At 41.8% G+C, this 15,225-nt stretch overlaps 1 protein-coding gene across 2 annotated transcripts in view; it reads left to right on the top strand.

The window, feature by feature from the left end:
* Nucleotides 1-15,225, top strand: part of BLM (BLM RecQ like helicase) — a 92,528-nt gene that overhangs the window by 68,557 nt on the left and 8,746 nt on the right. Inside the window, exons 16-19 of one of the 2 annotated variants that reach the window (XM_005887156.3) lie at nt 914-1,104; nt 7,729-7,876; nt 13,837-14,036; nt 14,501-14,693. In XM_005887156.3, the coding sequence (XP_005887218.2) occupies nt 914-1,104; nt 7,729-7,876; nt 13,837-14,036; nt 14,501-14,693 (732 nt within the window). Of the gene's footprint in view, nt 1-913; nt 1,105-7,728; nt 7,877-13,836; nt 14,037-14,500; nt 14,694-15,225 lie in introns of those variants that run through there. The other variant, XM_070358321.1, reaches the window with a different exon arrangement.

Here is a 15,225-nt window from a genome sequence, read left to right as displayed (position 1 = left end):
CACGAGAGTTGGACACAACTTAGTGACTAAACAACAAGCTCATTGTGAACTAGCTCAATCAAGTTGTGTATGTGGAGTTCAACATGTGTTAGGTGTTGCTGTGTTTCGCTTAAATTTAAAATACCGACCAGCAGCCGTGTGCATACATTGCAGCACCCACCCTGGCCCAGGAGGTCCTTCGCACACAGTTTCAGAACTAGTGGCTTCACCACTTTGGTCCCAAATACTCCAGAAGATGCACAGCCCACTGCCATGGCCCGTCTCTGCTCACTCTGGATGCTAGGTTTAGTTCATGCTTGTCTTGATAAATGTAGTAAATATAGTTGAGATAGTTATCATTAGGAATAATGAAGATATGCAAAACGTTTTCAGCTACTCCTGACAAACCTGTATTTATTCCCATAAAACTAAATTCTTGGTTGTTGTTGTTCAGTCCCTCAGTCGTGTTTGACTCTTTTCAGCCCCCTGGACTGCAGCATGCCAGGGCTCCCTGTCCTTCACCATCTCCCAGAGTTTGCCCAAACTCATGTCCAGTGAGTCGGTGATGCCACCCAACCATCTTGTCCTCTGTCATCCCCTTCTCCTGCTTTCAGTGTTTCCCTGCATCAGGGTCTTTTCTAATGAGTTGGCTTTTCGCATCAGGTAGCCAAAGTATTGGAGCTTCAGCTTCAGCATCAATACTTCCAATGAATATTCAGAGTTGATTTCCTTTAGGATTGACTGGTTTGATCTTGCTGTCCAAGGAACCTTCAAGAGTCTTCTCTTGAGATGAATCTTGGAGATGAACATAAACATTCAGTTAATTATAATATAAATATTTAGAATTATAGGAATCTATTTGAAATACTTCTGTGATATATTCAACTTTTCTACTTTAATAAGTATGTTTTACTATGTTCTTCATCTCTTTTAGTGGAAAAAGATGGAAACCGTCATACACGAGAGACCCACTTCAATAATTTGTATAGCATGGTACATTACTGTGAAAATATAACAGAATGTAGGAGAATACAGCTTTTGGCTTACTTTGGCGAAAATGAATTTAATCCTCATTTTTGTAAGAAATACCCAGATGTTTCATGTGATAACTGCTATAAAACAAAGGTAAAATAAGCAGGTTTTAAATTCTTTGTAATAAGGAAATTGCCAAGATTTTTTTTTTTTTTCTTCTCTTAATTTAGAATAGTTAGATATAGGTTAGACTGCAATCAAGTCGGCCCTAAGGAGTTTAACAAGGGAACAGTGGCTTCCTCCCCATGTTAATTGGAAATAGAAACATTTTGATAATAATTCTGTGACATACCCTTAGAATTCGAAGCCTGTTTAAAAATATATACTGTACCTGTTTCAGCAATTATAGGATACTTTAGAAATGTCGTTAATCTATAAATTTCCAAAAAGATCCAATATGGGCAGCTAGAATAATTTCCATTCAATTGTAGTTACATTTAAGCATCCCATTCTCAAAAGGGTTATAACTAGTATACTTATATGTTTGAATTCAGATCAATTAGATTACTCTGTAAATTGGTTTTAAACTATAAAGAATAATGGCAATAGCTTTGAGATGAGTTTGCTATCAATTTTCATAAAAACAACCTTGGGAGGTGGTTAAATTCAATCCTTGTCTTCTCTACTTCACAGTTTATGGAGCATTTTCTTGTGTTATGTATTACTTGAAATGTCTGTGCAAGGTGCTAGGGATTCACAGACAGGAGAGAAAGACATGTTTGTATTCATATCATTGTGATACTGTGTTATAAATCCAGTTACAGATAGGCAGCACTAGCCGAGCAGACAGCAATTTACTCTGTCTCTGTGGATTCCCAGCCATCTCCACCCATCGCGCCCCACTCTGTAGATGTTCCTAATCTGTTCACTCATTCAACAAATATTTGTTGAGTGCCTGCTCTGTGATAGACACTGTTCTAGGAGTTTGGGATATATCACCAAACAACATATGAAGATCCCTAACTCTTGTGGAGCTCACTTTCAAGCAGAGGAAGGCTGAATAAAGACAACATACGTTATAAGTACATGTGAAGAGGGAAATTGTTGCTGTTCAGTCGCTCAGTCATGTCTGACTCTTTGAGACCCCATGAACTGCAGCATGCCAAGTTGCCCTGTCCTTCACCATCTCCTGAAGTTTGTTCAAACTCATGTCCGTTGAGTTGATTGTGCCATCCAACCATTTCATCCTCTGTCGCCCTCTTCTCCTCCTGCTCTCCATCTTTCCCAACATCAGGGTCTTTTGAAGAGGGAAGAGCCTTGGTGAAAAGTACAGCAGTATAAGGAGTCAGGAATGATAAATGAGATTTAGGAGGCAGTGGCCCTAGGAAGTCCTATTACAATGATGTTCAATTCAGTCGCTCAGTCATGTCCGACTGTTTGCGACCCCATGAATCGCAGCACAACAGGCCTCCCTGTCCATCACCATCTCCCGGAGTTCACTCAAACTCACGTCCATCGAGTCGGTGATGCCATCCAGCCATCTCATCCTCTGTCGTCCCCTTCTCCTCCTGCCCGCAGTCCCTCCCAGCATCAAGTCTTTTCCAATGAGTCAACTCTTTGCATGAGGTGGCCAAAGTACTGGAGTTTCAGCTTTAGCACCAGTCCTTCCAAAGAAATCCCAGAGCTGATCTCCTTCAGAATGGACTGGTTGGATCTCCTTGCAGTCCAAGGGACTCTCAAGAGTCTTCTCCAAGACCACAGTTCAGAAGCATCAATTCTTCGGCGCTCAGCCTTCTTCACAGTCCAACTCTCACATCCATACATGACCATAGGAAAAACCATAGCCTTGACTAGACGGACCTTTGTTGGCAAAGTAATGTCTCTGCTTTTCAATATGCTATCTAGGTTGGTCATAACTTTCCTTTCAAGGAGTAAGCGTCTTTTAATTTCATGGCTGGAATCACCATCTGCAGTGATTTTGGAGCCCAAAAAAACAAAGTCTGACACTGTTTCCACTGTTTCCCCATCTATTTCCCATGAAGTGATGGGACCAGATGCCATGATCGTCGTTTTCTGAATGTTGAGCTTTAAGCCAACTTTTTCACTCTCCACTTTCACTTTCATCAAGAGGCTTTTGAGTTCCTCTTCACTTCTGCCATAAGGGTGGTGTCATCTGCATATCTGAGGTGATTGATATTTCTCCAATCTTGATTCCAGCTTGTACTTCTTCCAGCCCAGCGTTTCTCATGATGTACTCTGCATATAAGTTAAATAAGCAGGGTGACAATATACAGCCTTGACGTACTCCTTTTCCTATTTGGAACCAGTCCAGTTCTAACTGTTGCTTCCTGACCTGCATACAGGTTTCTCAAGAGGCAGGTCAGGTGGTCTGGTATTCCCATCTCTTTCAGAATTTTCCACAGTTTATTGTGACCCACACAGTCAAAGGCTTTGGCATAGTCAATAAAGCAGAAATAGATGTTTTTCTGGAACTCTCTTGCTGATGTGATGAGACCTCAGCAAAAACTTGAAGGGAGTTTAGCTGAGCAGCTCTCAAATATGGGTATTCTTGGCAGAAGCCAAGACAAAAGGCCCTGAGGTGGGGATGTGCCTGTATGTTTGAGAGATAGCAAGGGAACTCACAAGCCTGCCCTGGGCTAAGAGTTAGTCAGGGGAAAGGTAACAGCCAGCCATAGCATTATCTGGAGGGCGGAGAGACTGGCCAAGTAGAACAACCCTCAGCAGAGGAGACCTATTGGCAGGGAAGATCAGGAGTTCGGCCTGGGACACAGTGAGTTAGACACTCTTATCTTAGATTCAGGAATTCTGGAAGGAGGCTGGTGATACCATAGCTGGAAGTGCTTGGCCCGGGGGTTGAATTGAAAGTCATAAAAGCAGGTGAAACCTTCAGTGGTTTCTGTTTACATGGAAGAAAAGAAAATGAAAGACCGAGCCCTGGTGCTTCAAAAGCCTGAGGAGAAGAGGGAGAATTAGGAAAGGAGCCCAGGAAAGAGAACAAGTGAGGTAGGAAGAAGAGCAAGGCAGCTAAGTGTGGAAGAGCTTCAGGGAAAAGGGAGTGCTGCCTGGCCATACACTGCTGCCAAGCCCCATATCTTAAGGACCAAGACGTCCCCACGAACGTAGCCCTACAGAAATACGGGACCTGGACATGACCAGTTACAGTGGAGAGGGGCAAAGCTGGAGGCAGTGTGCTTATGGAAAATTCTTTCAAGTTTTGTTTCAGGGATGAACAGAGAAACAATATCTGCCAGGAGAGCTGGAGTCAAGAAAAGATAGGAGAAATGCTGTAGTTGTGTGCTGAAAGGAACGCACCTACAGAGGATGGAAACTGATGTGTGAGGACAGGAAGATGTGCTGCAGCAGGGTCCCTGGGGTGGCGAGGGGGGCTGGGAGCTCGTCGAGGGCACCAAGATGGGTTCAGACAGTAGCCTGGATAGTTCATCTGTAATAACAGGAAGGAGGAGAGAAAATGTGGGAGAGGCGCTGGTGACAGATGTAGTGGAGGGAGTTTGCGAAAGTTGCTTCCCATCGATTCACTGTTCTCAGCAAAGTAGGAAGCAAGGTGTGTGCAGGAAGCAAGAGTGTGAAATCAGACAGGAGTCCACAGGCTTACCTTACAGGGCCAGAGAGCAGACATTCCAGGCTTTGTGGGCAGTCTCTGTCCCAGCTACTCAACTCTGCCATTTTAGCCCAAAGGGGGACATAAAGCACAATAAATACATCGATTTTCCGTGGTCGTATTTTGATAAAATTTGATTTACAAAAGCAGGTGTATAGCGCATGGGCCATAATTTGCTGACTCCTATTCTAAGAGAATGGAGGAAGATAGACCACACACCTGTCATGATCACCAAAGGGTGCACTTGAGATCTGTGGCCCTGTGTTGAAAGTGAAAGTCAGTTCTGTTCAGCAGTCGTGTCTGACTCTTTGAGACCCCATGGACTGCAGCACGCCTGGCTTCCCTGTCCATCACCAGCTCCTGGAGCTTGCTCAGACTCATGTCCATCAAGTCAGTGAAGCCATGAAGTCGAAAGTGAAAACAGCACAGTTGTCCAAGTGTTTCTCCAGCCAGGTGTAGCTACAAAGATACAGGCATGAAGTGGTGGAGAATGGGATGTAATGTGTTTGTCAAACTAGGAGACATAAGGGCAAGGGAGTTGAAGCTGTTGTGTGAAAGGTGGTGTTACAATTTTTTTTAAAAAGCGAAAGATTGGCTCTGGGATATCAACTGAATATCTTAGTACTTAGAGAACATCTAAGAGTGTGGATCAATGGCTAGGCAGTCCCAGAGGATTGTTGGAGTCAGCATACTAGCTGGCCTGATTTTGAAAGGTAGGAGGTGATGGTCAGAGAACAGAGTGTTGCTGATATTAGTAAGACTAAGGTAGTGGGCGTGACCATTAGAGTGAGTGGCCGACATTTGTGGAGAATGGGATCACTAGAGCACAGGAGATCAAGTTGCCCAAGGCCAACATGTGGGAGAATCATTTCTGTGTACTAAGTCACCAAGAATTAAGACAGGAGTCAGGTTGGAGAGAGCAATGGGGGCACTCTCTCGTGACAATGCCAGATAGAGCCTCAGAATAACTACCAGTTGTTAGTATAGGATGAAAAACCCACCTGTCTTCAGGACTGTGGGGGTTGAGCAGGGATTAGCAGGTAGAGGGACTCATATACAGAAGCACGATGCCACTTCTGAGAACTGCAGGTGCTCAGCAATCCTGTGATGTGATGATAGTAAAGCATCACATAGTAATGGGGACTTCCAAGAGGAAGGCAGAGGGACTTCCCTGGTGGTCCAGTGGCTGAGTCCACCTGCCAGTGCAGGAGACTCGAGTTCAGTCCCTGGTCCAAGAAGACCCCACATGCTGCAGATCAGCTAAGCCCGTGCTCCACAGACACTGAACCCTTGTGCTGCAACTACCAAAGCCCACACGCCTAGAGCCTGTGCTCTGCGACAAGAGCAGCCACTGCGATGAGAAGCCAGCACGCTGCAATGAAGAGGAGCCACCCCCTCACCAAGCACAACTAGAGAAAACCCACAATGAAGACACAGCAGAGCCAAAAAAGAAAATAAAATAAAATTCAAAGAGCAAAGGAAAAAAATGGTTGGCAGAGTTTGGAGACACCTGAGGGCTAAAGGCAGAGGAACCAGCGATCAAATTGCCAACATCCGCTGGATCATGGAAAAAGCAAGAGAGTTCCAGAAAAACATCTATTTCTGCTTTATTGACTATGCCAAAAAGCCTTTGACTATGTAGATCACAAGAAACTGTGGAAAATTCTGAAAGAGATGGGAATACCAGATCACCTGACCTGCCTCTTGAGAAACCTATATGCAGGTCAGGAAGCAACAGTTAGAACTGGACATGGAACAACAGACTGGTTCCAAATAGGAAAAGGAGTACGTCAAGGCTATATATTGTCACCCTGCTTATTTAACTTCTATGCAGAGTACATCATGAGAAACGCTGGGCTGGAAGAAGCACAAGCTGGAATCAAGATTGCCAGGAGAAATATCAATCACCTCAGATATGCAGATGATACCACCCTTATGGCAGAAAGTGAAGAGGAACTAAAAAGCCTCTTGATGAAAGTGAAAGTGGAGAGTGAAAAAGTTGGCTTAAAGCTCAACATTCAGAAAACGAAGATCATGGCATCTGGTCCCATCACTTCATGGCAAATAGATGGGGAAACAGTGGCTGACTTTATGTTTTGGGGCTCCAAAATCACTGCAGATGGTGATTGCAGCCATGAAATTAAAAGACGCTTACTCCTTGGAAGGAAAGTTACGACCAACCTAGATAGCATATTGAAAAGCAGAGACATTACTTTGCCAACAAATGTCTGTCTAGTCAAGGCTATGGTTTTTCCAGTGGTCATGTATGAGTGTGAGAGTTGGACTGTGAAGAAAGCTGAGTGCCAAAGAATTGATGCTTCTGAACTGTGGTCTTGGAGAAGACTCTTGAGAGTCCCTTGGACTGCAAGGAGATCCAACCAGTCCATTCTAAAGGAGATCAGCCCTGGGATTTCTTTGGAAGGAATGATGCTAAAGTTGAAACTCCAGTACTTTGGCCACCTCATGCAAAGAGTTGACTCATTGGAAAAGACCCTGATGCTGGGAGGGATTAGGGGCAGGAGGAGAAGGGGACAACAGAGGATGAGATGGCTGGATGGCCTCACCGACTCGATGGAGAAGAATTTGGGTGAACTCTGGGAGTTGGTGACGGACAGGGAGGCCTATTGTGCTGCGATTCGTGGGGTCGCAAAGAGTCGGACACGACTGAGCAACTGAACTGAACTGAGGGCTATGATAAAGGAAACTGACTGGAAATAACAAAAAGGATTGACTGTGGCACCAAAGACCCAAAGGACATCAGAACTCATACATTTGCATGGTTAGACAGTGTTTTTCATTCCAGAGGTCACCATACAGTAGGTGACAGAGAAAATATGAAGGATTTTGGGGGAAAAAAATGTTTCTACCCACAGAGTGCTCTCCGGTAACAGTCTGTGAAACTAATGAAATAGAGCAGACTGCTAGTTGTTCTAGACACAAGATTAATATAAAAACTTAGAAAAGAAGGACATTTGCAACTTCCTTAGTTTTTGCTCTTGGTTTTAGTGTGGGAATGGCGTGTTGTGGGACTGTTTCAGTTAGTATTAAACCCTAGCAATCTAGGTATTGTTATCTTAATTATAAAGATAACAGTAAAAGCTAATAAATATAAAAAGGTAATCTCTTTTTATTCATAGGATTTTAAGACAAAAGATGTGACTGAAGATGTGAAAAATATTGTAAGATTTGTTCAAGAACACAGTTCATCTCAGGGAACAAGAAATATAAAGCATATAGGTCCTTCTGGGAGGTTCACTATGAACATGCTGGTTGACATTTTCTTGGGTAAGTCAGCTGTTTTATCGTTTGAATTACATCAATTAAATTTGAACATTAAAGAAGTCATTACAGTTACATAGAAACAGCTCTATTGTCGCTTTCTTAAAGAATTTAAGGGCTTTAGAATAAAAACCTTTTAGAGTAATAAAGGAAAAGCCATTTTATGCATTATAACAGTTATTTTTATAGAATTTATATAAGTCACTAAAATCAGTTTTCACAAATGAAAAAAAAAGAAAGCTCACGGAGTTTCATCTGAGTGAGTGAGCTTCTAGTTTGGGACGGCAGCTTGAGCATTAAGTATCTGTCTTCTTTTTTCTTCCTTGAGGCCCTTTTAAAATAGTAGCAAGGAAATAGAAGGAGGATTCAATCCATAACAGCATAAAGAACCAGGAAGAGACCATCATCGGATTAGAAGTTTTAAAAATCTTTTACAAAATGGATGAAAGCATATTGATGAATGGAATGAAATTCAATAAATCACAGAGCAAATAAATGTAGGAGAAAGTTACAGCCAAGGGACTGTCAACCAGGCGGAACGCCATTGTCCCCAGGCCCCGAACCTGGAGTCCTAGAGACCTAGGGGTAGAAGTGAAAGCAGGGGAGCTCCAAATAGGAGGGGACAATTGGAAGAAAGTCTGCTCACAGAAGAACTGCATGGAGTACCAGCCTGCAACTCGTTCTAGAACAAAGATAAACAAACTGCTTGAGGAGCAGAAAGACAGCCAAGTTGGGGGCTACCAGCGCATTTACCCTAAAACAAACCTGATAACTGGACATTACATTTTAAGGGAGAAATTTGGGGGGAAACAGACATTGATACAAAATAATAAGAAATCCACTTAAAAAGTTTAATCTGGTCCCTGAAGAATAAATATAAATAGACGATCAAGAAAAGACCAGAGACTTCCCTGGTGGTCCAGTGGCTAAGACTCTGTGCTCCCAGTGCAGGGAATCCGGGTTCGATCCCCGGTCAGGGAACTAGAGCCCACTGCCCTAACTAAGAGTTTGCGTGCCACAAAGAAAAATGAGAGAAAGGCCAAAGAAGTAACATATTTGATCCTGGGGATAGAGGTAATTTAGAAAGTAGGCAGTACTTCTGGGGAGACAGGAAGGGGAACTCTTCATTAGTATCTTCACAAAGACAAACAATAATAGAATGTTACGGTGTCTTGGATGGTAAAGAATCCACCTGCAATGCAGGAGACATGGGTTTAGTCCCTGGGTTGGGAAGATCCTGTGGAGGAGAGCATGGCAACCCACCCCAGTATTCTTACCTGGAGAATTCCATGGACAGAGGAACCTGTTGGGCTGCAGTCCACGGGGTCACAGTCAGACATGACTAAACAACTTTCACTTGTATGGAAAAGAAACAAAGATGGAGAAAGAGCTTTTAAAATTTTTAAATGATTAACAAAGTAAATTTAGTAGAAAGGCTGGAAGATAACATCAAGAAAATTTTCTGAAGACCTCAGCAAAAATATATGGAAAATGTGAGAGAGAAAATACAAATCAATTCTTAGGAAATGTAAAATCTGACAGAATTTTGAAATAGGAAATAAACCAACAATAAAAGGAAATTTCTCCGAAAAGGAAAAAAGCCTTAATTGCCCACTGGGGGAGTTCCCTAGTGGTTAGGATTCGGCACTTTCACTTCCATGGCCTGGGTTCAATCCCTGGTCAGGGAACTGAGGTCCCGCAAGCTGTGTGGTGTGCCAAAATTTAAATTAAAAAAAAAAAAAAAGCCTGCTTAATGCCAAATAAATGCTTTATAAGATGAGGTTTAAGAATACCAAGAGTAAAGCGATGTTAGGGAGGAAAAGCCTTTTCTCTTGTAGTTAGGGGAGGCAGATTAGCAAGAGAAAGGACAGATTTAATCAGACATGTAATGGGAATTCATGGAAAATGTGACTCAAAGGAGCCATTAGAATCTGAGGCTTAGCTACCATTTTAAAGGGGAAGGAGAGGCAGGAAGGGTTAGGAGGAAACAAATGTTGTGGAGGGGGCGGATCATAGGGCCCTTAGGAGAAAGATGGTGGGGGAGGGGAGGGGAACACGTGGTCATTTTTGTAACAGTGTCTGGGTGTTGTATGGAAAGTTCTCATCTCCGATGATGTGAGTCAGTCTTCTGGTTGCTCCAGGGCTGGGGCGGGGGCTAGGATTTAAGACAATTGAGTTCTTTGGGGAGTGTCTGCTTTTTGGCAGATAGATTTCAGGAGCTCAGATACCTTCTGCTCAGAATAGTTTTGATGCCATTGTGGCATATTCTGAACCCCTTCAAAGATACTCCCAAAAGCTTTGGAAAGAAAAAGACAACCAAAATCAAAGGACATCATATTAATACCAGCAACCCTGGAGACTTGTAGGCAAAGAAGATGATGTGATCTATACCATAAACAGGAACAGACCCATGGGTCCAGGGAGAAGAAATCCCAGAGTCACAGTAAGCAGTCTTTACATGCATGCTCAGTCAGTCAGTTGTGTCCAGCTCTTTGCAACTCTGTGGACTGTAGCCCTCCAGGTTCCTCTGTCCATGGGATTCTCCAGGCAAGAATACTGGAGTGGGTTGCCATGCCCTTCTCCAGGGGATTGTCCTGAAGCAGTCTGTAGAAATTGTTAACAGAAAGTCGGAAAAATAAGTCCCACGCAATATAGAGAAAGAACAAGAAATGAATTTTTTTTTTTCTTTTTGATGACAGAAAAGGCCACAAATGTTACTTCTCAACAACAAAAGGAGAAAGGCACTTAGAAACTCCGGGGAAAAGATTATACAAGAGAGCGGAGGTCAACTAGAAAATGAAGGAAGTGGCCACACCGTTTTGCGTAATTGATAAAATGTACAAAATAATCTGTCTGGATACAGTGAACATCCTCCTTAGTTGCACAAGAGTCAGGAGTTCTGAGAGGGAAAGGAAGCTTGTCCTAATCTAAACACTGCTGATAAGCAGCAGAGTCAACTTAGAGACTTAAACGTGGTTAGAGAACAGGACAGGATATAGTGGTTAATCCTGGTGATATAAGAATGCAAGTAGAATAAGTAAAAATAGGGATTTCCCTGGTGGTACAGTGGGTAAGAATCCACCTGCCATGGCAATGCAGGGGACATGAGTTTGATCCCCGATCCAAGAAGATTCCACATGCTGTGGAGCAACTAACTCAAGCACCACAACTAAACCTATGCTCTCGAGCCCTCAAGTTGCAGCTATTGATCCCATGTGCGCTAGAGCCTGTTCGGGCCTGTTAGGGCGTAGGTTCACCTAGAGCCTGTGCTCCACAAGAGAAGTCACCACGATGACAAGGCCATGCGCTGCAACAAAGAGTAGCTCTGCTCGCCGCAACTAGAGAACGCCTTCGCAAAACCAATAAACAGATAAAAATAAAAGGGGAGTATACAGATGGCTTGAAATGACAGCAGAAGTGTGGGTTCCATGAGTGGTAACCACCAGAAGAGCTGAAAACAAGCCATTTAAAAAGTGATTGCCTTGGGATTTCCCCGGAAGTGCAGTGGTTAAGACTCCACGCTTCCATTGCAGGGGGCAGGGGTTTGACCAGGGATCGGGGAACTGAGATCCTACATACTGCATGGCACAGCCAGAAAAAAAATTTAAATTTTTAAAAAAGCAATTGACTTGGAAAAGAGTGAGACTAGGGAGGGGAAGGGTAGAATAGAGGAATGTTGCTTTTAATTACAAACCCTCCTGTACTGTATTTTTCCCTATGTGCATGTATTACTTTAATTTAAAATCTAAAGCAATTAAACCACGAATAGCCTCCACTGGGGAAGGGAGGTGGTTTGCTCAGTTTCTAAGCTGCTGCTTCTGGATCCACACATTTCTCAGGACAAAGTAGCCTTTAATGCTGGACCCCCTTTCTGGATTCTTGCCTTCTAGTTTGGGAGCACAAAGGGTTGTAGGTTAAGCAGTTTATTATAAGAATGATACATAATCATTCTACATTATTACATGTAGAGAACTGAAAAATACAAACTCCAGAAAAAAAACTACTAATATTTTAATACGTTTGCTCACAATTACATATTTATCATATTGAATGTATAATTTCTATCATTTTTATTTAATAATATAAGCACTTTAAAATTTTTTTACTCTCTTGAAGTAGTTTTTAGTTTATATTTTATCAGGTTGATGAAATATGTTTTAATAGCTTTATTGTAGGACATATTGGGTTGGTGAAAAAGTCTGTTAGGGGTTTTCCATAACATCTTACAGAAAACTCCAAGTGGACTTTTGGCCAACTCGCTGTTTTCCTATTCTGTTTTCACATTCTGTAGAATGTGTGATAAATAGCCTTTTAAGTACACCTTCATCTGCATCTCTGTAGCTTTCACGTAGGGTCCTAGAAAGATCGCTAAGTCAGACATTTTTCTGACACATACTTCAGTTTCTTATCAGCTCTCGTATGTTTTTAAGAAAACTGTTTATGTTCCATCCAGCTTTCTTAGTTACCCTCAGCACTAGCACTGGGTCCATGTCACCAAGGCCTTTACCAGAGCAGTAGTCCTTTATGTCCAGATCACTTGAAGAAGTAAAACTTGCATCATTCAGCATCTGTGACCAGAAGCCATCTGAAATTTACAGTAACATAACTATTTGGAGCTCTTACAATAGAGCTAAAGCCTTACAAAATATAGCTGTTAATTCTGATTATAATCAGTGTCACCAACCTTCTTAAGTGGTGGTGGTTTAGTTGCTAAGTCTTGTCTGACTCCTGCGATCCCACGGAACTATAGCCCATCAGGCTCCTCTGTCCATAGCATTTTCCAGGCAAGAATACTGGAGTGGGTTGCCATTTCCTTCTCCAACCTTCATAAATAGATTGCTATTAAAGAAAAAAATAACTGCTTATGATTTAAAAAAAAAACAGACACTTGTCATCACAGCAGCTGGGATGTGAAACCAAGTATCCAGCCTTCTGTGGAGCTCTCAGTCAGCCCCCTGGGGGAGGAGGGAAGTACATGGCCTCCTGGAATGCTGTGCTCTTGTTTTGGAGTTTATATAGGTTTCATCTGTGAGGATGACAGAATGTGTAGACTTAAATGCTTTGATTGTAAAGGAGTAGCACTTTCATCACAGGATCAGAGATATTTATAAAGTTGATTGTCAAAAAAATTTTTTGGAACCAGATCAACAATGCATAGTTATCCTAATACAGCAGCAGTCATGTGAAGCTATTAAAGTTGACATAAACTTTGTCTTTGATTTGTTTGCTGTCATATAATTTTATAAGCTGTACATGCAGCATCCTAAAATGACCAACTGAATTCTGTTGCTGTGTTTGGTCAATGCCTGTTATATAAAGAGAAGTACATGAAATTATTTTAGAATTCTACTCAAATATTCTTACTTGATGGAAATGAGTGTCTGTTTGTGCCATAGGTTTTCCTGAAGAAGAGTTGTCTATCCCTTTATCCAGACCTGTCCATAAATGACTTTTAAATATATATATATATATATATATATATATATATATATATATATTTGGCTGCATTGGGTCTTAGTCGTGGCCTGCAGGCTCTTGATTGTGGCTCATGGGCTTCGTTGCCCCATGCCATGTGGGATCTTAGTTCCCCACGCAGGGATTGAACCCATGTCCCCTGCACTGGAAGGCAGCTTCTTAACCAATGGACCATCAGGGAAGTCCCCATAAATAACTTTTTTTAGCTTCTTTTGTTACAGTTATGGTGAAAGGGAAAGTTGTTCAATCATGTCTGTCTCTTTGGGACCCCGTGGACTGTAGCCTGCCAGGCTCCTCTGTGCATGGAATTCTCCAGGCAAGAATACTGTAGTAGGTTGCCGTTGCCTTCTGTAGGGGGTCTTCCCAACCCAGGGATCGAACTCGGGTCTCCTGCCTTGCAGGCAGATTCTTTTCCATCTGAGCCACCAGGGAAGCCCTCAGTTATGATATACCTATATTTACTAGTCTAACTTCTTGTACCTTCTTGCCAGGGAGTAAGAGTGCAAAAATTCAGTCAGGAATATTTGGAAAAGGATCTACTTATTCAAGACACAATGCCGAAAGACTTTTTAAAAAACTGATACTTGACAGGATTTTGGATGAAGACTTATATATCAATGCCAATGATCAAGCAATTGCCTATGTGATGCTCGGAAGTAAAGCACAAACCGTACTAAATGGGCATTTAAAGGTATGATTTTTTAAATGTTGATTTTATTATCTCCCAAACAGTAGATAGAAATATATTACTGTGAGTTAAAGTGTCTTTTCCTAAGCTGATGAGCTGATGGACATTGAACTTACATGTACTGCCCTATATGAACATATTCTGTTCTTCTTAGTTTAGAAAGAGATCTTAAACTTGAGCCCAAGTAATGTCATACTTGTCAAAATGAATTATATGGGCTATCAGATCATTAGATCATCATATATTCATTAAGTAAACATTTATTAAAAAGCTTTTCTGTGCTCTCACTGGAAATGTGAAGATGGAGAATGGACAGCCCCTGTTCCCAAGAGACTTACTATCTACTTGACATAACAGAAATACCCCTACCCTGACCCCAAGAAATGTAATTAAGCATTAAATAAAGCCTCTGTTTGGCTACAAGTATGCACACACCCACTCTTGTGCTCTGTTTTTCTCTCACAAAGGTAGACTTTATGGAAACGGAAAATTCCAGCAGTGTGAAAAAACAAAAAGCGTTAGTGGCAAAGGTGTCTCAGAGGGAAGAGGTGGTGAAGAAATGTCTTGGAGAACTTACAGAAGTCTGCAAATCTCTGGGGAAAGTTTTTGGCGTCCACTACTTTAATATTTTTAATACCGTCACTCTCAAGAAGCTCGCAGGTTGGTATGTGTGTGTCTCCTGCTGCACAGCATAAATGAATGGGCCAAAGTTAATCCTGATAAAGAACTCATCAAGAGCATAAGTGTATCTCAGTCTTTTTCATCTCTGAATTGAAAGCTCAAACAATTTTAAACTCATTCTTGAAATAAAATATATTCTTGAAGATAAACACAGTACTTTGTTCTTCAGACATATGGTATTAATATAATTTTAATCTTATACTTTGGTTTAATGCTCCATGTTAAGATATGGATAATTGTAATTGCTAATACCAGGTGTCTCTTACTTTGTGTGCATTACTTGCCTGCCTTATTTTTAATGAATTGTGCACACGGTTTTGTTTTGTTTTCGTGAGGACCTTAGCTTCACATTCCTAAAACATAAGTTCCTTATGAAAAGAGATTTTGTTTTATGTTTCTCCGAATCCAGACCTAGCACATGGCTGTGTCTTAAGTATTTTGTGATAAATACTTGCTGACCTGAATTATCCCCATGGCTTCAGATAGCTCCACCCAGAATTCTTGTAGTAAA

This window comes from Bos mutus, chromosome 21 (genome assembly GCF_027580195.1).
Source record: "Bos mutus isolate GX-2022 chromosome 21, NWIPB_WYAK_1.1, whole genome shotgun sequence".
Classification (NCBI taxonomy): Eukaryota; Metazoa; Chordata; class Mammalia; order Artiodactyla; family Bovidae; genus Bos; species Bos mutus.
This window is presented reverse-complemented; position numbering and strand designations above follow the sequence as displayed.